The 25,757-nt window shown below is 40.6% G+C and overlaps 1 protein-coding gene across 10 annotated transcripts in view; it reads right to left on the bottom strand.

Moving 5' to 3' along the window:
• The window catches only part of AMOT (angiomotin), a 70,926-nt gene that overhangs the window by 4,805 nt on the left and 40,364 nt on the right, over nucleotides 1–25,757 (bottom strand). For 9 of the 10 annotated variants that reach the window (XM_070066645.2, XM_008272897.5, XM_051827265.3 and 6 more), the window contains 4 exons: nucleotides 11,319–11,468; nucleotides 10,382–10,572; nucleotides 2,446–2,568; nucleotides 1,081–1,313 (listed from right to left, as the gene is read on the bottom strand). In XM_070066645.2, coding sequence (XP_069922746.1) covers nucleotides 1,081–1,313; nucleotides 2,446–2,568; nucleotides 10,382–10,572; nucleotides 11,319–11,468 — 697 coding nt within the window. Of the gene's footprint in view, nucleotides 1–1,080; nucleotides 1,314–2,445; nucleotides 2,569–10,381; nucleotides 10,573–11,318; nucleotides 11,469–12,156; nucleotides 12,308–25,757 lie in introns of those variants that run through there. The other variant, XM_089324105.1, reaches the window with a different exon arrangement.

The following is a 25,757-nucleotide window of genomic DNA, read 5'->3' as shown; positions in this document are numbered from 1 at the left end:
GAGGTTAGGAAACAATACAGTATTCTAATCCATACATCTGATTATCTGTTTCTCTTCAGGACTTCAGGAGAAATTTGAGTGGGCCTAAATTCTTAACCTTTTTGCCTCCAGCAAACTCAGGAGTTGGCTTATCAGCATTTTCCACCATGGCTAATGGTTTCTTCTAGATTTGGAAGATCCCTGGTCCTCATTATCCAACTCCCAGCACAACACATTAAACAGTGAAGTGTTCTGAGTATCTGTTTTATTTTTCCCAATGGTGATTAGAAAGAATTCTTCCACTCGGTTCCACTTATAACCAACACCACACATTACCAGAGAGCTGGAAATGACCAGAGGAAGAAGTCTTAAGACACAGATAAGTCTGCTATTAATTGTGTGATCTATGGTTCTGAACATGAGCATGGTTCCCAAATGCTTTCTCTGGTCTAAGCAAAGGAACTTGCAAGTGTCAGAGGACCAAGAAAGGTGAAAAAGCATCACAAAGAGCTAAAGTAAATAAATATACATGACTCCCTTCATCATGCTTTAAAAATGTACCATGGTATCTACAATACTTTGGAGGTTTTGATTAGTGGGGATGGAAGGGACAGGCTTGGAATGGAAAAAGTACATTCTGTTCTCATATCAGAATGTTCTGGTAACAAAAACCTGCGACCCAGATTGATTTTGATTAAGTAGAATGCTGGGTCGTCCTCTTGTAGGGGAGAAAAGAACAAAGAAATGCTGGAATTTTGAAATTGTGAATGGCACAAGAGGCACATGGGCTTTGGACATGGACAAGGATTCTGTGTAGCAAAGACCAAATTGAAGAAATTTTTAAGAGGCCACTGATGCTATCTCCCTTCCCACCCAAGAACTTAGAATTCTTATCTTCTCAGGCCCTGGCCTCTTTAATTGTTCTCACCATGAGACTTCCCAGTGTGGCAGAGCTCTACAATATGTAGTTAACCATTCAGGAGGAAAACATCCTGACCAGCTACATCTTCCTCTCTAGAACCTGGGCGTCACCCTTTTTCCTTGCTATATGGAGATCTTTTTAAATGTGTGACTATAATCTTCCTTAGTTGTTGTCATTACCTAGGCTCCCCTTCCAGCTCTTATCCTCCCGTTTTTCTTCCATGATAGGGGTGCCAGTCAAGGTGGATGAGTGGGAGAGTAAGCCTGAGCCAGCATTGGAAATAGACATCAGAGACTTCGCTGGCCTCATGGATGACAGCTGCTCTGTCTTACTTGGCTCCTTCCTGGAACGCTGCTGGAGAACTTTGATCATGGCGTCTTTCTCAATAATCTGGGCATGCAGGGTCTTAATCCTAGGAACCAAAGACAAAAAACATATAAAGACCTTGGAGCTACCTCTGTGTTCTGGTCTCATTGCCTACAAGTACTTGATTTCCCATTCTCTTTTTGACTAAAGGGTAGCCTAGTTCATTCTGAAGTGCATATTATGGAATGGTGTACTATGACTTTTTTAATGTTTTCCTGAACACCCAGTAGAGCATCTATGAGTGGCTGCTTACACCTTAGAAGGTCAAAGTAAAGTATTGGTGAAAAGAAAGGCCACGTAGGAGAGAATGAACTGGTGTGGCAGGCTCTGCTGTGAAGAATTTGAGTCAACAAAAACAATGTGTTCCATGAGAAGATGAGGTCTTCTATTAATGAGCCATAGCCTTCCAGTAATAATAAATGATTATAAGTTTACAGGAGGCAACAGGAGTCCTACATCCCAGTTTCAATGGATGTTCTTTCATTAAGAATTCTGCTATATCAGCAGTGCTGTGGCTCACTAGGCTAATCCTCTGCCTGCGGCACCGGCACTCTGGGTTCCAGTCCCGGTTGGGGCGCCGGATTCTGTCCCGGTTGCTCCTCTTCCAGCCCAGCTCTCTGCTGTGGCCCGGGAAGGCAGTGGAGAATGGCCCAAGTGCTTGGGCCCTGCACCCACATGGGAGCCCAAGAGGGGGCACCTGGTTCCTGGCTTCGGATCGGCACAGCGCGCTGGCATAGCAGCCATTTGGGGGTGAACCAACAGAAGGAAGACCTTTCTGTCTGTCTCGCTCTCTTGCTGTCTAACTCTGCCTGTCAAAAAAAAAAAAAAGAATTCTGCTATATCATAGGCTTAAAGGTATATTTTTTGCAAAGAATGATCCAGAGTATAAATGCCAATAATTGAACTTTGAACTTTGGCAGAGGGCAGGTGGAACACAATTAGGAAGGCATAGGGGAGAGCAACACTATTTAGAATTCAACAATTGGTAGGAATTTTCAAGGTAAAGATCATCACATCTCAAACCCTAAGTAACAGGCTAGCAGAGGTGAAGGTGGTAGGGGGATTCTGGGTGAGCAGGCTTCCCAGTTGTCGCTAAATATTTGTGTCCTTCTCTACTGACCTATCTGGTCTCTACACCAAATTCTCAGATTCATCTTCATCCAGATTGACATTTATACCTGCCCTCCATGTCCAAGCAACGCTTGTTGGCCATCAAAATTTCTTCCTCCTCCTTCTGGATGCGAGCTTCAAGAGCTGTGTCATAACTGGTGTTAGGAGAATGACTGATGACCGATGCATCCCTGGGGAGGAAAATGGCAGTGATGATGACAGGAGGGCAGCAAAAGAAATGAATGCTATCTCCACCCCAAGGTAAAGGAGGCTTTGCTGGAAAGCCCTAAGCTGAAGTCAATCGCATTAGGAACAGCTAGTTTCTGTGTGACTTACTGGTAGGAGTTTCCAAGAAAAAAAGTCTCAGTTCCCAGAGTACATGAAGAGATTATTGGCATGGATGCAGCTGCAAGAGTCACTGAGAGATTCTATGAGATGTACACAGGCTTGCCTTCAGAACTGGACAGATATCTACCCCCAATCTTGTGGAATATGGTCCTTCAAGTTTTTAGGTCATGGCCAAACAATAAGAATATGTTTACATTCTACTTTATTCTAGTGACCATCATGAAAAGGAAAAGGGTAGGCATTGAAGGAAGTCAGCTTATTGCCACAGATGAGTGTTGGGATCTATGCCTGAGCATTGGAAACAAATGAACAGGTCAACAACAAAGACTGGGTAGTCCATGTGAGCTGAAAAGAGGGTCTTTGGGTGTGTAACAATGGGGGTTCCTATGTAATCTAAATCTGAAACATTCTGCACCAAATCAATGAGTCTACCCTAAGTGACTGCTCTCTTGCCAAAGTCCAAACTGTATAAGGGACCATCATGTTCCATCTGAAAATGTCTCAGGCCATTAATTCAAAGACCAATTAATAAGGGAAAACATATGCCTCTCTCTCTCTCTGTGTGTGTGTGTGTGTGTGTGTGAGAGAGAGAGAGAGAGAGAGAGAGAGAAATCAGGACTAAGGGAAAATATTGGTATAATTACATTAATCTTAAAGGAAATCAAACAATAGGCTGAGAAAACAATGAACTGGCCCTGCTTCTTTAGACTTCCTACAAGAATGACGATCTGTGAGAAAAATCCAGGCAGATTTTCTGCTGGCAGTCAACTATATTCTCTTAGCTTTGAGATTGTGACCAGGGAAGAAAGGGATGAAGTGGCAAGGGAAGAAGCAGAAAGTTGATGTTATGGTTGGGAAATTCTGTGAATCTCTGCAAAGCTACTATTCCCCAAAATGCTTGCACCTTGTGTACAAAGTTGAAACCATTTCTTGAAACCATGAACTACCTGGAGAGCAAGAAGAAAAAGGAATACAATGATCATCATTTGCTCAAATCAAAATATTTTTTTTAACTTTTATTTAATGAATATACGTTTCCAAAGTACGAATAATGGATTACTATGGCTTCCCCCCCATACCGTCCCTCCCACCCACAACCCTCCCCTTTCCCACTCCCTCTCCCCTTCCATTCACATCAAGATTCATTTTCGATTATCTTAATATACAGAAGATCAGCTTAGTATACATTAAGTAAGGATTTCAACAGTTTGCTCCCACACAGAAACATAAAGTGAAAAATAATAGATGATTTTTTTTAATGATGATGAAATCAAATCAAAATATTTTAACATGTCAGAATTCTACACTTTACTCTAATTCACTCTGGAAAATACAGTAATATCTCAAAATTCTATATTCCCTATCATGTAATTCACTTTTTTCTAGTCCTACTAGATACCCAAGAGGAAGCAGCATCACATAGTGCTTAAGAGCTTGGGCTCTTATTATAGACAAGACTAGGTTCAAATCCCAACATTCCCAAGTACTCTACCAACTTTTAGACCTCAGAAGATCAGCTCACTGCTCTAAGCTTCAGTGTCTTTATATGTACAATGGGAACAATAATTGTACTTCCATCTCATAGGGGATAAAGTAAAATACATGGTCAAGCAGAGTAAAAGCACTGAACAAAGCAAAGCATTAAGAGAAGTGCATTGCTTCTAAGTCTTTTGGCTAAGATCAAGTGTAAGAGAGAAGTGCATAGGTAAGAGAATAACATACAAGAGAGTATGACTTGAAAGATTCCAGTTCCTGGTATAATCCTGGAGGCTGTTTCTGCACTGCAGAGTTCCAGTTGATGGCTGAGGCTTTAGAGCCAGGCCTCTCAAAAAGTGCATGGTGTCTAAGGACACGGAGGACTTGAGCGTATGGTTTGTCACTGGGGGAACTAGCCCTGGCTTCCTGCCACTTTCATTGCATAAAAGACCATTTTGGGGACACAGAGCCCTGCCAGCTAATTGATATGGACACTGTGAACGCCTCAGGAATGGAGCCTGAAAATGTGGGGCACTTAGTGAATTCCTACAGGGCTGCCAGGACAGCCCTAAGTATCAGTCTTCTTTCTAGAAGACCAGGGCTACTAGGTCAATGGTTTAAACCAAAGCAATCAAGCAGTATATGAAGAAGCAATTTGAGCTGCTACCTTCCAGCACTCCAATACTATCCTTAGGAACATCAGGAGAATGATATTATGCTATAACCTTAAAATACAAAATGTGCAAGCCCTTAATTGTGAATTGGTCAGTTTGACTTCCCCCATCTCAAATTCTTCAGTAAACATTTTTTTTGTCAATAACCCTCCCACCCCCAGTCATCTTTTCTCTTCTTCCTTTCTCCAATAAAATTATCCCCATCCCACTACTCAAATTCCTTGGTACCAATGACCTCCTAATTAAAACATCCAGCAGCATTTTAAACTTCAGGTCTGTCTTTTTTCCTATGGGCACCATGCTTTTGTTTGTATCATACGTGAACTGTACAATAAGTAGAAGACTATATTTGAAGTTACTGGGAGGCTGGAGGAGGAGAAACATGTAGAAGTCTAGTCTTTGATTGCAAGAAACTTTCAAAGGAAGACAAAAATTAAATAATTAGCCAATATGGAAATGTTTTGTTTTTATTCCAATAGGCATTGAAAATTATTAGAGTTTTCATAAGGGAATGAAACGATCTGAGCTGTGCTTTTAGAAGACAGCACTATCTTCTGCTAAAATGTGATGGAGGGATTAGAGGAGAAATATACTGGAATCAGGCAGACCAGTCAGTGTGGTGATTGTAGTAATCCCAGCAAAAGATAATGGAAACATGAACTGCTGAAGTGGCAAGGGAAATGGAAACAGGTTATAAGAGGTAGAACTGATAGAATTTGGAGACTATCTGAATGTGGGTGTGAGTGAGAGGGAAGAATGAATGAGAACTTCGTTGTTTCTAATTCAAATGATAAGAAAAGTGACAGAGCATTTGTTATGATAGGAAACTAGGGAAGAATTTGTGGAAAGTGCTGTAATGGATTTTGATTTGGTGTATATCTGAGTGAAGTGCTGAAATTCCTAATTTTAATCTTGGAGATGTCAGAGTGGCTGTTACAGTTAATATCATTGTTATTAACACAGAGAAAGTTCAGCAGAAAAGAAGATAATTAAGAATGTGGAATGAGAAGAGGATGGAAATTGATAAATGCTTACAATGAAGGAATAGGTGGGCATGTGGCATGTTTTGAACAGCTTCTACCATTTGCTATCCCTTTCTTCACTTCTTTCCTTCTAGGAAAGTTCACCGCAAATAAAAATGACACAATGCACATTCACTGAAAGGTGACAATTGGATTCAGTAAATACAAACAAATCACATGTGTTATCCTGTTATCCTTTCACTTCTCTTCTGAAATTAATTCACTCCTTGTGAGCTGAAACCAAAAATCTGTACTGCCAAATTGGATCTTCTGGGACTGAATAGGGACTCCTACTTGGTAGTAATTCTTCTCATCTATAGTAAGCATAGAGAGAGGACTCTCTAGTTTACAATAATATGGAACTTTAATGCAGGCGATATTATTGCAATTATATACAATATTTCCAAGTGACTACATAATAAGCCTCAAATACTATCTTATTGAGCAGCTATTAATCCCTAATCTTTGAGCTACAACATATCTGAGAGGCAACAGAGCATAGCAGCTAAGGTGACAGAAATGTAGATATAAATCCTGTTTCTTTTGCTACTTAGTAGTTTTATGTGATCTGGGGCCAATTATTTAACTCCTCAATACCTCAGCTTTCTCCTCTATCAAATGGAAAGCAGTACTTCCCTGGAAGTGTTGCTATAAAGATAAGCAATAAGTTTGAAATGCCTAGAAGAACCCCTTGCATAGTAAATACTACTTGTACTTAATAAATAAAATACATTTTATGCTGGCTTATTGAACAAATTATGTTTCAGGTTTTAAATATTCATTTTCAATAAGCCAAAGAATCATCAATTTACTCTCTCTTTCTAGGCCCTCTTAATTTTTTATTAGCTAAAATTCACCTTCACATACAACTGACCAATATCACAGAGTTGCTGTGTCTGGTACCTAGATGAATCTCAGGAAAAAGGGCAATTCCAGCATTTCACATATGAATTAAAATGCCTCCTCCTGGACCCTTTTAGGCCAAACCTAGCTTTTCATTCATACCCTGATCTTACCAGAAATCATTATATTTACAGCTTCCTCTTTGTCAAGATGTACTTCATAGAATCAAAGTACTAGAAGGTGTATAGGTATAAATAGATCACCTAATATATCTTCTCACCCAAAAGACATTTGTCTTTCTTATATTAAAATCTCTATTTCCCTATTCACAATGGCCAAAAACTAGTAACAATCCAAGTATCTATCACAGGTGAATGGATACATAACTATGATATATTCATTCCATGGAACACTACAACACTACTCAGCAATAAAAAGAAATGAGCTATTAATACACGAATAAACTCATATGAATCTCAAACAAAAAAGGATAAACACAACATGACTTCCTCTTCTATGACACTCTAGGACAGAAAATTCTAATTTTATGATAAAAATAAAAAGCAGATAATTTCTTGCCTCAGGTCAAGCAGGTGAGAAAGGGATCAAATTCAAGGAAATAAAGATAATTCAGAATGTGTCCTCTCTTGACTGAGATGGTGGCTACGTTATTTTACACAATTATCAACATTCATCAAACTCTATGCATACATCAGTGTTCTAAAAAATTTGTAACTAATAGCTAATTGAAAACTAATTCTGTCTTCTACAACTACCATTGATACCACCAAAGCAGGAGGCCCAATTGTGAAACTTGTCATTGACTATTGCATTTGTGATATGGTAAGTTTGAGATAATAGAAGACACAAAACCCAAGCACACCATTAAAGTGTGGTGCTAGATTGGAAGATTTAAGATATACATTGAGAAATCATTTCCTCTCTTTCATTTCTTCCCTTCTCCTCCCTTCCTTTCTTTTACTTTCTTTCCTTAGTCAAATATATTTTGAGCATTTTTCATTTGCAGTCAATAGTCCAGGCACTTAACCATTATTTTGAAAGAAAAGACAACATAAAACTTTTACCAGGGGAAGGACCAACTGGCAGATTCCTGGCTGACTCCTACATTCGGGCTAGGAGGAGGAAGAGGGGAACAAGTAGAAAAGGAAAAGGAAAGAAAGGCAGAAGTGCTCACAGGTTCTGAGACAAAGTTTGCTAGACATCATCTCCTCAGTTTGAAATCTCACAAAGAAGAGAGGAAAAGGAAACCAATCTCTGTGGCAGAACACAAGAGGTACTATCTTCAGAAATGCAGTTTAATACTAGAAATAGAAAGGTATGGAGGAATCATCCAGTCCAATTTTCATTTTACAAAAATATGAATACAGTCTATTTCCCAATCTCTCTGTGGGCTGGATCACTAGCATGCAAAAGAGACTCACAGTCCAGATTCATGTTTGCAAGTGGAATCATCACACAGTATTCCTAATGAATGAGAACTAGCTGGTTTTATCATATGAAATGATAAGCTTGGGCATTTTATTGTAAATAGTAATTACATGACAACTTTCTACATGGTAATGCAAAGGAATGTGATTTACATTAAATTTATCTTTTGAAGCAAACAGATTTTGGAAACCCATCTAAAAGGGGGTTCCCCTGATACTTACGGATTTCAAGGGATAGAGGAAGGGATAGTGATTTCTTTCTACAAGGTCCCCAGTGACAACCCCTAGCTTTCCTGCATTTTGACCTGGACTGCATTCTGAACACTTTCTCACATCGCACACCCTCAGAGCTGTATCTTTCTAACCTTCTAAAGATGACAAAATTACTCTGCTATCTCCTCACCTCCCAATAAAAACAATGTTTTCTCAGTGCTAGTTTCATGAGTAACCTCTGACCAAGTGCTAGGTGCAGGTGTTCCCTTGAGGGCTATCAGATAAAATGACACTTAATTCTGCTTCTAATCTGCCTACAAACCTGCAATTATCTTCTGGCTCAGGTGGGTTTTGTGTGCACTCTATCAGCACACTGGCATATGCAGAGCACACCTTTCTCAAGAAACAAAGTCAGGGAAGTTTTAGCCCAAGAGGACCTCAATTTGAGTCATGGGCAATTTGAACCTATTTAAGGTCTAGGGAGTATCTGGGAGGAGGCAGAACACATTAGAGATGTAAGACAACTTCCTGAAGAACTGGGAGCAGGTTTCTAAAACACCTGTCCACTACTTAGGCACTGACATTTCTCCTCTGATTTAGCATGAGGAGGACAAACAAATCCCAACCCAAGTAAAGCAAGTGCTTCCAGACTCTGCTGGCCTGCCATGCATTTGGGATAACGTTCCAAACAAGACTGGGCTGTTAGTAACTTTCTGTGTATAGAGATCTACGCAAGCACATACACCATAGCTCACCTTGGATACCCAACAGATAGAAAAAGTTTGTCGGTTAACACCACAATCCAAATCCTCACTTAATCTGAATCTAGTGATTGCTATTTGTCCTTCCTTCCTCCTCTTCTCTTCTCTCTTTTTCTTTTACCCCTTCCTTCTCTTCCCCCTACCCTCCTCACCTCTCCCCTCCCTCCTTTCCTTTCTTTCCCAGCTGATGGTTGTAAACGGCAGCAAGACAGACAAGGATAGGCTCGACTATTTCCTCCCAAAGTCAATAATCAATGTTTATAATGTGAAAAGAAGACAAACAAAAAGCAAAAATAAAAATCCTGCCACTCTCTCTCCTCCAGCAGATGGAATGGGACTGCTTACATGTGATGAGCTCAGGCACACAGAGAATGTGGCCTTCAAATATAGACCTTCTCAAAGGGCAGGGATGGATTCATATTCAGCACAGCCTTTGACATACCTTGGGTGAGCCAGAGATATCAAATGGCAGCAGCCACTCCTAAGTGACATTTACATTCTGAGTAGCCTTTCCCTAGAGGGGCTTTCACTCCCATCCTGGGGCTAAACAACTTGCACATGTGGCTGGAAGAATCAATCAGTGGCTCTAGGGAAGGAGGTGGGCAAACATGCAGCTGATCCCACCTGCAATTGCTCTGGCTCCATAGGAATGCTGAGCCATGATTCCAGTAAATTCATAAAGCAACCTGCCTTTTCAAATCCCCAGCTGTCTGTTCCCACAGCCATTCCATCCCTGCATAACCAGATGGAAGAAAACAACCTTAAATCAGAAATTGGAGAAAAAACAGACTACTAAAGAAACCCCAGAAAAGTCCATGAATCAGTACCTTTCTACCCTTCCCACTTCCACCCTTTAAAGAGACTCTCAGAGCTGATGCTGTGGTACAGAGGGTTAGGCCACCGTCTACAGTACCAGCATCCCATATAGGTGCCAGTTCCAGTCTCGGCTGCTCCACTTCCAATCCAGCTCCCTGCTGGTGCACCTGGGAAAGCAGCAGAGGATGGTGCAAGTCCTTGGTCCCCTGCACCCATGTGGGAGATCCATAGGGCACTCCTGGCTTTGCCCTGGTCCAGCCCTGGCAGTTGTGGCCATCTGGGGAGTGAACCAGGGGATAGAAAACCTTTCTCTCTCTGTCTCTACCTCTGTAACTCTGCCTTTCAAATAAATAGAATAAATCTAAGGAAAAAAAGAAAAGACCCCTCCCAGTTAACTACTGACCTTTGAGCAGCCACAGTGGCTGCAGCATCCAGAGCAAAATGTCTCATCACATTCTCCTCCAAATACTTCTGCTCCCACTTCGTCATATCAGCTTCCAGGGCCAGAATCCTTTCCTCCTTCTCCCGAAGGAGCTCCATCAGTGCTGCGGCATTGTATTCAGAAACATTGGTGGGCTGAGAGGTGCCCTGGCGCTGAGAGAAAGGGGAGATCCCTGAGGTTAGTGAGGGAAGAATCATGGTATCCAACTCTCATTTGAAGTCTCTATTCTTGGAAGGGATTACTGTATAAGCTACTGAGTTTTGATTCTTATTCAGAAAGAAGTTAGGGGCATTCAGATCTCCTAGGTCACAGGACTTTCTTTTAGGGCCTTGGTGAATCCGTTTGTCAGGAAAGGAGGCTGCCATGGCAAATTATCCTGCTGCTTAGAAAATCAATTAATGATGCAAAAACTACCATCCCTGCCCACCAGCTGGCTCCCAACATACATGGAAATAAAAATACCTAGGATCTAGTTCTTACCTTGCCCCTAACTTGTCATGTGATCTTTAGTGAGTCAGGCAATCTTTTCTGGGTCTTGATTTTCCCTCATCTAAAACCAAGGACAGATATGGCTGGGAAATTTCTAAAGGCCATTTTCAACTCTAAAATGTCTAGGACTCTATATAGCCTATTCATTGCTTTTAGGTTCTACCATTTCTAAGGTTCATGTGAAAACAAAAGGTGCATGATCACAGACATCAATGACTTTGCTGGGATAAAAGGTTAAAGAAACATGCTTTGTGTCTACAACAGGGAGGCACCTTGGAGTGAGATCAGATGGGGCAGAATATTTAAAGATGAATAAATGTTTTTTTTTTATAATTCCTATTAAATGGTAACTTAAAAGTAAGCCATCAGGCATAATCTTGTTTCCCTTCTTCCTTTACATTCTCCGTACCTGCTGGAGCCTGAGAGATTCCAGTTCCCTCTCCAGGCGAGTCCGCAGGCGGTGTTCCAGCTGCTCCCGTTTTTCACATGCTGCCTGGAGCTGCACAAGGGCCTGTTGCATCTTCTCCACCTTATCTACATACACCTGCTTCTTTTTCAACTGGAAATCCAGGTTGGAAGAGTTGCAAGATGGAAGAAAGAAGAGCAACAGTGTCAGTTATACAGCAACCAAATCCACCCCAGTGTTTAGATCTCTTTCAGTAGCAGCATCCAACTCCCTCTCCCAAAAAAATGAATGAGGAGAAGGTCTTTCATCATGAGCAGCAGGCTGTTTTGTATATTGTACTTCAAAAAGTTTGTGGGGAAAATGAAATCAAAATATAACCTTCTTTTGGTGCAAAACAGTTTTGAAAACCATAAATAATTTTTTCATACTATGTATTTTCCGTGAACTTTTTCAAGACCGCTTCTTTTCCATATACAGGAGAGAAATGAGGAGCTCCTTTTTTTTTAAAGTTTATTTATTTACTTGAAAGAGTTACACAGAGAGAGAAGGAGAGGCAGAGAGAGAGAGAGAGAGAAAAAGAGTCTTCCATCCATTGGTTCACTCCCCAATTGGCTGCAACAGCTGGAGCTGCGCCAATCTGAAGTTAGGAGCCAGGAGCTTCTTCCAGATCTCTCACGCAGGTGCAGGGGCCCAAGGATTTGGGCCATCATCTACTGCTTCCCCAGGCCATAGCAGAGAGCTTGATTGAAAGTGGGGCAGCTGGTGGGACTCAAACCAGTGCCAATACAGGATGCCAGCACCGCAGGTGGCAGCTTTACTTTTTATACCACAGCACTGGCCCTGCAGCTCCATTTTAATCAGTTCCTGCTACCCCTTCTCTAAGTCTTCTCCAACTCTACTCCCCTCAGGACAATCTGTCTTAGATGCTAAGTTTTCCAGGTTCCCACTATGGATGTCCTCACTTTGGTTTCTTCATTTTTAATTGGAACAATCTGGAAGGAGATACACACACACACACACACACAAATTTTGGTTATTATAGTAGAGAAATGCTAAAAAAAAAAAAGGAAGGCTCTCACTGGAGAAGATTTGAGTTTGGTGTGGAAAGGAAGCCCACTTGCTTTTATATAGCTACCTCCTCTACAAGTAGATAAAAACGACGGTGGTTAACTGCTGAAGTTAAAGGAGACCAGAATTATCTTTTGAAATCTGTGGCACAGGTAATTACCAAAAATAATCCATCACTTCTCTCCTAGAAAGTTTCTATGTCACAAAAGTAAAGCTGCAATCTGTAGTCTCCTAAAGTATGACCAATGGCCTGACAGTACTTTATTGAAAGATCACAGGTTACTTGCTAATTCTGTCTCATGAGCCTGAGTTGATGATCCTGAACTGATCCTTAACTTTCATTCTGGAACCGTCAAGGATCCCTCATGACTCAAACTAATGAATCAAGTCTAGACTGAATCAAACATGTTTCTTCCTCTATGTAAGCCTGTAAGCCATACCCAAGAAATCAAAAGGTAAAAGCCAGCTGAGAAAAAGAATGTGAAATCTTTGTATCTTTATAATTTTTTAAAGATTTATTTATTTTAAAGGCAGAGTTACAGAGAGGCAAAGGGAGAGAAAGAAAGAGAGAATGTCTTCCATCTGCTGGTTCACTCCCCAAATGGTCGCAACAGCCAGAGTTGAGCCGATCCGAAGCAAGAAGCCAACAACCTCTTCTGGGTCTCCCATGAAGATGCAGGGGTCCAAGAATTTGGGCCATCTTCTACTGCTTTCACAGGCCATAGCAGAGAGCTGGATCGGAAGTGCAGCAGCCAGGACTCAAACCGGCACCCATCTGGGATGCCAGCACTACAGGCGATGGCTTTACCAGCTAAGCCACAGTGCTGGCCCCTGTATCCTTATAATTTACAAGCCAAATCTTGGCTCCTTGGGAATAAAGGAAAGGAGGATCTCAGAGCTCTCTAAAGAAGATAAACATAATCTCTATACCTATGAAGATAGAAGAAAGGGCAGCTTTCAAAGCTTATTATTAACAACTGAATAGATTATGTGTCTCATAATACTTGTGGAATATTTCTGAACGTTAATAATTCAACCCATAGATTCTTTATAAAGTAGAAATTCTCCCAAGTGGAGCTCATCTGTCATTATCATTCTCATGGAAATGGAGATTAGGTATATCTAAGGGGCCAGTGCTGTGGTGTACCGGGTAAAGCCGCCTCCTGCAATGCCAGCATCCTATATGGGCGCCAGTTTGAGTCTCGGCTGCTCCAATTCTGATTCAGCTCTTTGCTATGGCCTGGGGAAGCAGTAGAAGATGGTCCAAATCCTTGGGCCCCTGCACCTGCGTGGGAAACCCCGGAGGAGGCTCCTGGCTTTGGATTGTAGCCATCTGGGGAGTGAACCAACAGATGGAAGACCTCTCTCTCTCTGCCTCTCCTTCTCTCTCTGTGTAACTCTGACTTTCAAATAAAAAAATTAAATAAATCTTAAAAAAAAAGAATAAAAAGATAATTAGAAAAAAAAGATTAAAATCCGAAAGTGTCATTGATAATCGACTCAAAAAAGAATCCTGGAACTTTCAATCCTGATTTTTCTTCAAATCTCCAAGCGCTGGAGCTACCTAGACGAACAATTGCAATGTTAAGTTACCTACCCTACCAGCATTGCCCATACCTATTTAGCTGGAGTCAAGCCAACAAGATCAACCTGATTCCCCTATTGCAGAAACCCGATAACTTCTTCATGGTAATGAGTCCAAATCACAGCTCTATAATTACAGTTAGATATCATTGGCATGTACTGGTGGGAAAATTCACCTTGTCTTGTAACTGCCTTTGCCTCAAATTAGAATTGCTGGACCTTGGGCCGGTGCCATGGCTCACTTGGTTAATCCTCCACCTGCAGCGCCGGCATCCCATATGGGCACCGGGTTCTAGTCCCGGTTGCTCCTCTTCCAGTCCAGCTCTCTGCTGTGGCCTGGGAGGGCAGTGGAGGATGGCCCAAGTGCTTGGGTCCCTGTACCCGCATGGGAGACCAGGAAGAAGCACGTGGCCCCTGGCTTTGGATCGGTGTAGCTCCGGCAGTAGTGGCCATTTGGGGAGTGAACCAACTGAGGGAAGACCTTTTACTCTGTCTCATTGTCTAACGCTATCTGAAAAAAAAAAAAATTGCTGGACCTTCTCTAGGTGGAAGAAAACCTATGTGATATTGTCCTAGCAGATCAGTGGTATACTTTGCCTAGGTGGTTGAAAAAAAAACTTTTAAATTTCTTCTATATTTTATTGACATTTCCCTTTATTCCAAACATAGTTCAGTCTAGCTTTGGGAACCAGTTGAGGGGAGTTCTACATTTAGATTTTCTTTCCATTAGATCTTTTCCTAGGAAGTAAAACAAAACAAAAAAAAAAGTCACCCTTTTTTTTTCTCTAAACAAGTTTAAACCTTTCTTTTCTGGAGTACATGACTATTTGCAACAATGCTGTTTAGGGCAATTAAACCTATAAGTTATGGCTGCCTCTGCTTTCCTATTTGCTAAGATTTGAATAATTAGGGAGCAGGAAACTTCCTCTAGCCTTCACCTTTTGGATTCTTTAATCCTCATGAGCTATTTAAAGTTGAATGCGTTTATTTGTGAATCACTTTGAAAACCCTAAGGGAGCAGTGCAATGTTAATGCACAGAAAGTTAACTATAATTACCAAGGCTTATGGCACTTACACTTAAAGGCAATTAAACTTAGATAGCATACAGTTCTTGCCCTGATGGTAAAGTTCTGCAATGTGAGCTCAGAAAACTGAAAAAATAAGCAGTCCAAGGCCATGTAGATTTCTTGATGCCCTGCCTCTCTTGAAAAAAAAAAAAAGAAACTTAAATATCAGCAAAATAACCCCAAGCAATAGAAGTCACTGAGTTAAACCTCTGGAAGGGAAAAGCAATAAAGAATAAAGGCTCAGGGAGTTCTTTGAGTTGGCTGAAGACAGGCATGTAGGTCAGACAAATTCCAAAAAGCAGGCCAAGAAAAATTCCATTATGGTTTGCCACTAGGATGATTTTACAAAAGGTACCAGGACCACTGTTGCTGGCATAATTCTCCCATCTCCTTTAAAAGAAAAAGAGTACAGCTCACCCATAAACACCATGATGACCCAATAAATGCTTAATCTCTAGATAAGCTAGGGTAGAAAAGGTCAACCCTTGGATATTACTGATGCAAGGTCCTATAGATACAGTAAGCAAAGTCAGTCATTTTCTAAGTTACATAGTATGTTTTCTAGATTGCATCTACCTATGGAAAAGAATAAAGATTTATATGGTTTAACATCACTACTATTACTAGACATTCTATGCTTCACTTTCAACCTTCATCATGATGAATTCTATTTTCTGCCTCTCCTCTGCAAAGTTATCTGTGGTACAAAGTTCTTCAAATATTTCATCAGTAAGTAGGGCAACCAGGTCCTCAACTTCACATTCCAATGCCATCAGAAATGCCCGTGGTTCCTTCTTAGGTGGAGAGGGGCCATATAGTAAAACGTTTATAGTCATGAGCTCTGGCCTCAGACTGTCCAAAATTGGACTCTCCCACTCCTTAAGTATGCAATATTAGGCAAGTTACTTAAAGGTCTCTGAACTTCCTTTCTTATTTCTCCCTTGCATTTGAGCTTGCATTTATTAATTCATCAATAACATGAAGATGATGATGATGTGATATAATCTATCAAGATTGAATAAGATAACATATGAAGTGCTCAGTAGAGCGTCTGGTACAAAAAGTGCTCAGGGTTGATGTTTTTCTTGTTTAGAAAACAGTTTATATCAAGTCAGTCATGTTCCATTCCTGATAGCCTTGACATAGTTTTCATTCTTTCAGTAACTCTACTGATCAATTCATCTAATTATAACATTGAAATAAAACCACTTTCTCCCCAAGAAGTCATGTAACTCTAGGTCTTAAATACTTCATGAAATAGAACTATAGATATGTTTACAGGAAAAAGCTGTTCACTGGAGATACAATTAGAAGAAACCACAGAGAAGATGCAAAGGTTTCTTATTCTCTCAAATGACATGGTCTGGGGGGCACTTCCACTACATGAGAAAGAAATAGCTTACTTATGGTCAAAGGTCCTGTATAAAGACCCTGAGTCAGAGCTCATTATTCTCTCATGTATATATACATATATATGTATGTATGTATGTATTAGAAATTTCCACTTGACTGCACATTATAAGGTAAAGAAAAGAAAGTGGTAATCAGAAGACCAGTTCTATATCTAGCTCTGCTACTAATCACAACTTGCTTCCCTGTTCCTGTTCTCCGCCCAAGTGCACAGTTGTTAAAAAAAAAAAATGAGGGGTGCTTCAAGAGGTAGCAAAGCAAAATGGTCAGCAGTAGGCCAAATCAAGCCATACCCACTTATTTACATATTGTCCTAGGCAGCCTTCCAGCTACAACGGCAGAGGTGAGCAGTTGCAGTTGCACCAGAAATTGCATGATCCACAAAACCAAACATGTTTACTACCATTTAGAAAACGTTTGCCAAGTCCTGGAAAGGTTTTCAAACTGTTGTCCTAATGTTTGTGTAGGTACTTAAGGGGCCTCTAAGGAGGGGTGAGTTGTATCAAATGGCTCTTCTTTTATGCATTTTGTATATTATGGTTCTACACAAAATTTCATTTGTAAAAGAAGATTGTGTGTGTGTCTGTGTGTGTGTGCATTCATTTTTGTTGTCTGTTTTCCCCCAGAAAACAGGCCTCCCATGTAACCTTGTTCCATCGTCTTTTTACATTTGATGCATCATCAGTCTGGTTAAATAACTTAAAGTTTCCAAATGACCTTTAATGTTTCATGCCTCATTGCCTTTGGACACAATATTCTCTCTTAGGAATGCCTAGTCACATGAGGTTTTAAGAAATCAAAATTTTGAGGCCAATGATGTGGTGTAGCAGATAAAGCCACCGCCTGCAGTGCCAGCATTCCAGATGGATGCCTGTTCGAGTCCCAGCTACTCCGCTTCTGATCCCGCTCTCTGCTATGTCCTGGGAAATCAGTGGAGGATGGCCCAAGTTCTTGGGCCCCTGAACCTCCATGAGAGACCTGAAGGAAGCTCCAGCCTCCTGGCTTTGGACTGGCACAACCAGTGAACCAGAGGACTGAAGACCCCCCCTTCTCTGCCCCTGTTTCTCTATAACTGTTTTTCAAAAAATAAATAAATCTCCTGTGTCTCCATATGAATTTCAGCATCATTTTTTCCAGATCTGAGAAGAATGTCTTTGGTATCTTGATTGGCATCGCATTGAATGTATAAATTGCTTTTGGGAGAATGGGCATTTTGATGATATTGATTCTTCCAATCCATGAGCGTGGAAGATTTTTCCATTTTTTGGTATCCTCTTCTATTTCTTTAAGATTTTGTAATTCTCGTCTTAGAGATCTTTAATGTCCTTGGTTAAGTTTATTCCAAGGTATTTGACTGTTTTTGTGGCTATTGTGAATGGGATTGATCTTAGCAGTTCTTCCTCAGCCGTGGCATTGCCTGTGTATACAAAGGCTGTTGATTTTTATGCATTGATTTTATATCCTGCTACTTTGCCAAACTCTTCTATGAGTTCCAATAGTCCCTTAGTAGAGTTCTTTGGATCCCCTCAATAAAGAATCATATCACCTGCAAAGAGTGATAGTTTGACTTCTTCCTTCCCAATTTGTATCCCGTTAATTTGTTTTTCTTGCCTAATGACTCTGGATAAAACTTCGAGAATATTCAATAGCAGTGGTGAGAGTGGGCATCCCTGTCTGGTACCAGATCTCAGTGGAAATGCTTCCAACTTTTCCCCATTCAATAGGATGTTGGCCATGGGTTTTTCATAAATTGCTTTGATTGTATTCAGGAATGTTTCTTCTATACCCAATTTTCTTAGAGTTTTCATCATGAAAGGGTGTTGTATTTTATCGATTGCTTTCTCTGCATCTATTGAGATAATCATATGGTTTTTCTTCTGTATTCTGTTAATGTGGTGTATCACATTGATTGATTTGCGAACACTGAACCATCCCTGCATACCAGGGATAAATCCCACTTGGTCTGGGTGGATGATCTTTCTGATGTGTTGCTGCATTCTATTAGCCAGAATTTTATTGAGGATTTTTGCGTCTATGTTCATCAGGGATATTGGTCTGTAATTTTCTTTCAATGCTGCATCTTTTTCAGGCTTAGGGATTAAGGTGATGCTGGCCATCATTTAAACAAAATTCTCCCTAGATATTCTCTGAATATCTAGGAAATCATTCCATCCATTTTAAGTATTCTTACCAAATGCCAATTCAACAATTTTTCAAAGACTTCCTTTCCTTGTTTTTCCCCTGATTATGCATTCTCTGTTAACATGGCTCCTTAAACCACTCTTACTCTTTGTCTTGATCTTTAGAACCACCTTCTCTCCAACCCCATCCAACCTCATCTTACCCTCTGCTGTACTTATTTTGCCTTCATGGCAATGGTTCTCAAGTGGAGGTTCTGCTGCCCAGGGCCATTTAGCAATGTGTGGAGACATTTTTGGTTATCATTGCTGGAGGTGGATTGCTACTGGCGTCTGGTGATAGAAGCTACAGATGCTGCTAGACATCCCATAATACACAGGAAACTCCTGCTTCCCACTACTACCAGAGTATTATCCAGTCCCAACTGTCAACAATGCAGAGGTTGAGAATCCTTGCTCAACACATCAATACAACTGAACATCTCCTTTATGCCACAATCTGAACAACCACTTATATTCATATTTTAATGTTATCATAGTCCCTTTACCCACAGACCTCTAGCTGACTGCATGATTTCATCACTCTGAAACTCTGCTTTCTCTCTTAGGGTCTAGTTCTAATTGAATGGTCACTGAATTCTTGGTAACCATGTTATATTACATAACTCTGACAAAAAAAAAAACAAATATGAGCACAACATAGATTAATGACAATGAAATATACAAGCAATAAACAAACACCTTCATAAATGTATTTACTTTGCTTGGCCAAGTCAACATAAGAGTTTCAAATCAAACCTACTCAAAGATAAGTTTTTAAAGGGGAATCAGAAATGGGAGGAAGAACAGCAAGGAGGCAACTTAATGAAGAATAAGGCAAATAATCTTGAGCTCAATCAATCATACTTTTCCATCACACTTCTGTAATAATTTGAACCCTTCCCTGAGCATTTGGCAAGTCTCTTAACCCTCTTCTGACTCAGGAAAATCTGATCCCTGCAAATGAATACCACGTGATGGCATCTCTTCCCTCCTTCCAACAACTGTGAGTGTCTTTCAAACTTATTTTTTAAAGGATGGCTTTATACAAAATTATTTCTAGGGCCCCTAAAGCTGTAACCTTTTGTCTCAGCCACTTGCAAGAAACTGACTTATTCATTAACCTTCCAGTTTATTCATTGGTGGACAAATAATAATTTTAGATGTTTTAGAATTAAGGTATTTGGAAATTTCTCCTAGATTTGTCACTAACTGTATTACTGAATCTATTAGTGCTTTAATTTTCTAATCTGTCAAAAGAGGATAATGCTTGCAAAGAAAGGTTAAAAAATGCAGATATGTAGGAAGAAGGAGAAATCTATGAATACTAGTTGAATGAACACCAAATTATACAAACACTCCATCTGCTAAAGGGCATTGAGTCTAATAATATAGAACTAAGTCCAGTGCCTTTATTATATCTGATTTTTCCCTTCCATTCTATTGTCCAAAACTGCATTCACTATTTCTCAAATGACACAACTGAAGCATACTTTGTTCCTCTCCTTGATACAACTAGTTATATATTACTAGACAAGTCTTCAGTGATTTTAACTTGATCTGACTTAGTCTTACTCGGGAAACCCTGACTCCAAGTAAGGGTTCACACTGAAGCAATTTGGTAACACTACCCTGGTATTAGCAAGCTGCCTCTGTCTGTTGCCAAAAGGCTGTGGTCCACTAGTGGATATTAAAAGAATTGAAGAGTAAAAAACCATCTCTAAAAACTTGCTACCTTGGGAATGCAGTTCATGTTGTATAGGAGACCAAAAAGAAATCCACAAGCCTTCCAATGTGGGAATTTCAAAACGAAATCATAGGAAATCTGTAATAATTGAGCTTAGAGAGGTTCCTCCATCTCTATTTGAAGTGAAGAAATTTCTTTCTTTAACATATTGGATAGAACCACATGTACTTCAAAGAACATCCATTGTCAGAAATGTGGGAATGTCATCCTTAGATGAAATGCCCTCCAGTAAATAAAAAGAAAATCAGAAGAACACTGTGGAAGATTTCTGGGTGGATGTGTACTTTGAATTCAACAACATTCTACTTTACACCCTGAGATCTTCCATCTAAATCTATAATCCATCATAACCACTGTGTTATATTGGATTCACCTACTGCTGGAAAATTAGTTTCAAGTAGTAGACATATAAAGACATTGATTGGAAAGGGAGGGGACTAGTATGATACTCTGTGGATACATATGGTAGAAGAAAATTATGCATTTTTAAAAGCAGGGGAAAAAATCAAGTAAGGGATCTAGAAAGGATAACATCAAGCCTTAAGAAGAATGATGGAAAAGGGGTAAAACATGTAGTTTTGGAGAACTGAGTGAAGTGGCATCAGAGCTTTGGAAAATGTATTGGTTAGTCCAATAAGAGCTACCAACAGGAAGTCTACATCACCACCAGACACTACAGTGCAGAACAGGTTAACATTTCAGCCTCTTCTTCCTGAATCTCTATTTCATTCTAGCCAAAAGCCAAAGCACAAGGCTCACTGGCTCTTTCTGCCAGCCCTCCGCACATTCTGCTCTGTCCCTTCATGTGCACACTGTGCTCAGTAAGCAGCCCACCCGCAGCATCTTCCCTCTTTGATCTTGCCAAGGCCTTTTCCCCACCATGCCTGAAACAATCAACCAAGCAGCGGCTTCATCTCTGGATCATAAGACAGCAGCTAGCCAGAAGCCTGAGGAGCCTTGAGCCTTGTGAGAGGATATGCCAGGCATTCTCCAAAACTATCCAGAGGGGTCAAATTGGTAGGGGGCGGGGAAGCTCTCTTTGAATGAGAGAATGCTACGGTTGCTGTAGGACACAGAGCTCTTTTGACTTGAGTTTAATGAGCCTCCACTTCATAGGAACTACGTGTTCCGAAAGATAAGGGCAAGGACGGAAAGGCACCATTTACCTCGACCGGCTGCCTGCAGCACAGGCTGCAGACTGGTGTGTCAAGGCCTGGATCCCACTGACTTGCCAAAAAGTCAGATCTGTTTTTTTACTTAGTGCGCTGTCCTCTCCCCAGCAAGATACCTCTCTGGATATTAGTATAGTAGGGTCCACGAAACAATCTGGGCTGAACTTAGAAGAGGAGGAAAGTTGTCACTGCAGGGAAACATTCCCTGTAAGCCTGAGGCAACATTGTTGCTTAGAGCACAGTGATTGTGGAGAACCACAGGCAAGCAGATTTAATGGGATTAGAAAGATAGAAAGAATCTCAGGAAATGAATCTAAATGAAGTCTTTATAGAGAGGACTGCATAAATGAATGCAAGGGCGCTGGGATCATTCAAGTAGTGGTAATCTTTCCCTAAGCATCTTGATGCAATGAGAACTAGTTACTTTAGTGACTTTGCACTCAGAAAGCTGACAAAACACTCCCCAGCAAAAAATAAAAAAAGGATGAATTTGAGGAAGCATCCTTAACTCTGTTAAGTAAACTAGAAAGGTTTTCCCTGGAAGAACTTCTAAGGTCTGAGAAAAGAGGTAAGTTTGTGGTGCCATGTACAAGCCATAAGTCTGTTATTTGTTCAAATTTGACACAGGCAGAACATCTAGCATATCCTGCCTTCAGACGTGGCCTTGCTTGAGTCATCTACAGCAGCCAAAGAAATAGCTTTTGTATTTATGAATATTGTTCTCGATTTAGAAATATTCACTGATTTTTCTGAAGGAATCACAATGAAGACCCCTTATCAATTTTTTTCTGGAGTCATCAATACCTTAATAATAGTTTGGAATGATCCATACTTAGACATTTAAAGAAAAAAGAAGGGCAAGTGTCTGGCACAGAAGTTAAGATGCCACTTGGGACACTTGCTTCCCACATTGGAATGCCTGGATTTGAGCCTCAACTCCACTTGCAAAAGCAATTTCCTGCTAATGTACACCCTGGGTAGTAGCAGGTTATGGCTCAAGTACTTGAGTCCCTACCACCTACATGAGAGATCTTGATTGAGTTCTGGGCTCCTGGCTTTGGCCTGGCCTAGCCTCAGCTGTTCTGGTCATTTGGGGAAATGATGAGAATATCTCTTTATGCCTCTCTGCCTTTCAAATAAATAAAAGCAAAAATAAATTTTAAAAATGTAAAGAAAAAACTTTTAAGGCCTAATGGGGGGTTGGGTCACAGTAGACAGGCAAAACTTCTACTAGCAATTCTATATTTGAGGATAAGAGAAAGAGAAGTTTTCCTTTAAAAAGTATAGGGGAAACAAAACAAACACCACCCAGAAGCAAATCCAGCCCTTATAGGCTGCTAAAACAAAAAAAGGAAAAAGAGAACCAATGCATTTTTCCTGAGACATGATCTTGCAAGCCTTCTTAGTTGCTAGAAGCGATTCAGCTCAAGAGTCTGGAAAACGTTGCAGGGCCTCTTAGACTGCCCTGGGTATAGTGCTGTGCTCCTGCTCCTCCAGTCAAAGGTCCCACTTCCTTTAGCGCCAGCAACACAGAATTTCCCACAAATTAGATTCCATGTGAAAATGCAAGTTGGATGAAGGATAAAATAACAATCAATAATGAGTTCATCTGAACTCTCTGGTCACTAGACCCATCCTTCAATCCCAGCCTAATATTTAGAACGTCTTTAAATCGTACAGTTACATATTTTGGGGGAAGAAAATTACATTAAATCTTTGGAACAAATGCCCAGAAAAGCTTCAGAAGGCTGAAGCCAGAAATGTAGACAACTGCTTCAGTGAGAGCTGCCCAGTAGGAACTAGAATTGAACATCTTATTCTAACACCTATGCTACTTTAATGATTAACCACCAGTTACTGCCTCAGACATTGCAAACCAACATGGGTGCAGAGTCTTAGTGTCCAGTTGTCTCCCGCTAGATGGGTACTCTTCCCAGAAGGGCAACAGAGCTATAGAGATACCACAATCTCAAATCAATCCAGACAAGTTTCTCATTCAGTCTTTTGAGAAGAGGAGTCCAGGGGTGGGCATTTGGCTTAGCCATTAAGACATTCCGTGGGATGCCTACACCTCATACTGGAGTTCCTGGGTCTGAGTCCCAGCTCTGCTCCCAATTCCAGCTTTCTACTAACATGCACCCTGGGAGGCAGCAGGTGATGGCCCAAGTACTTGGATCCCTGTCACCTATGTGGGAAACCTGGATTAAGTTCTCTGGCTCCCAGCTTCAGTATGGCCCAGCCCTGGCTGTGGTGGGCATTTGGGGAGTGAACCAACAGATGAGAGATTTCTCTGTTTCTTCCTCTCTCTGTGTCTCTCAAATAAACAAAAGTAAATAATTTCTTTAAACAAAAAGGCCCAACAGCTAAAGCAAGTTTTTAAAAATTAAAAGTTGCAGAGGTTACTAAATCTGAACAAGCGCCCACATTATCATTTTGGGAGTTGAACCAAAGGATGATTCAGACAAGCAACAGGGTTTAAGGAAGGAAGAGTCATAAGACTACAGTTTTATTCCTGGCTCTATACAAAATTTGCCATGTGATCACCAGAAAGCTACTTCTCAGCAGGTCTCTCAGTTTGGCTTTCTCTGAAAGAATCCTGTCTTAACCCTGTTCTATAATTTTCTGCGGAATGTCTTTGCAAACAGAGGAGGGAAAGGAACATATGAGTTATAGCAAAAGGCTAAAAAGTGTGCTAAGCTCCTTAGATCTGGACAAAGCAAATACAAGGCTTCTTCATTTTCCATGAAGCAACTTACCAGATGAAAGTACTTTAAAAAGTTTACGAAAAATGGAATTAAAGGAGAGATCTATTTTGGTGCAAATAATATTTGAGGATTTATTTATTTGTAAGAGAGAGAGAGAGAGAGAGAGAGATCTTCTATCCACTGGCTCACTCTCCAAATGGCTGTAAAAGCCAGAGCTGGGCCAGGCCACAGCCAGCAACCAGGAACTCCATCTGGGTCTCCTATATGGGTGGCAGGAGCCCAAGTACTTGGGCCATCATCTGCTGCCTTCCCAGGCACTTTAACAGGAAGTTGATTGGAAGCAGAGTACTAAGGGAGAGGAAGCAAGCAATGAATAAAGGCAGGAAAGATACTCCACAACAACAGCCAAAATGCTATTTGGTCATTAACATTTTATATAATCTCAAGTTTATAAAGCATTTAATTGTCAAAATGGAGGCTATTTTTTCCCTTAAAACAATTCAAACCTTAGAATAGAAGTCAGTGAGATGTGAAATTTTCATTAGCAAATGACACTCTAACATTAATGTTTAGTGGAACACACCCATTCTCTTAAGTGCAAAATATCTAAGAATTACTAGTACTCCAGTGCAGTGACAAACCACATCCAAGATTGATGAACAGCAGGCCAGCAGCAAAGTGACCTCTATTTCATATGAACACAATTTGGGGTTGCAATCAAATAACGTCTTTAGCAAGGCTAATCAGATACATATTAATTGTGTGCTTAACAGTTTTACTATCTATCATCTGTCAAAGGAAGGCTCCATCCTTGCACCCAAATAATTGACAAATGCACCCTACCACATAACTGCATTCTAGAAACTAGCCACTAAGGCACAGGCTGTATCCTAGCCAGTGCATTCTCCTGACATAAACTGCAAACTGACCCTGAGTCCCATCCTGTCCCAAACCTCGCAAAACCAATCTGCCAAGAAAGTCCAACAGCAAAAGACACGGCCATCAAGATGTATTTTTGACTTGAGAGGGGACTGGCATACTTTAAAATATCCAGAATCATCTTCTGTGTCTTTCAAAATAACACATAAAATTTCGTATGTGCAGGAATATACAAAGGGTCTTCAAAAAATTCATGGAGCAGCAGGCATTTGGCACAGCAGTTAAACCATTGTTTGGACACCTGCATCCCATATCCCAGTGCCTCATTTTAAGCCTCAGCTCTGCTTCCAATTCTAGATTCCTTCTAATACATACCCTGGGAGGCAGCAGGTAATGGCTGAAATGGTTGGGTCTCTGACACTCATGTGGGAAATCTGGATTGAGTTCTTGTCACCTAGGCACTTGGATAAGAGATCTCTCTGTCTCCCAAACAAAATAAAATTGTTTTTAAAGTTTATGGAAAATGTGAATTATCTTTTAATTACATTTTTCCATGAGCTTTTTGAAGGCATGTGTGAGTGCATGCAGCTGTCTGTGTGGCATGGGCTCACGACAGGGCTGGGAATATATTA

Source organism: Oryctolagus cuniculus, chromosome X (genome assembly GCF_051225735.1).
Source record: "Oryctolagus cuniculus isolate XC-2025 breed Fujian yellow rabbit chromosome X, ASM5122573v1, whole genome shotgun sequence".
In the NCBI taxonomy this organism is placed as follows: domain Eukaryota; kingdom Metazoa; phylum Chordata; class Mammalia; order Lagomorpha; family Leporidae; genus Oryctolagus; species Oryctolagus cuniculus.
This window is presented reverse-complemented; position numbering and strand designations above follow the sequence as displayed.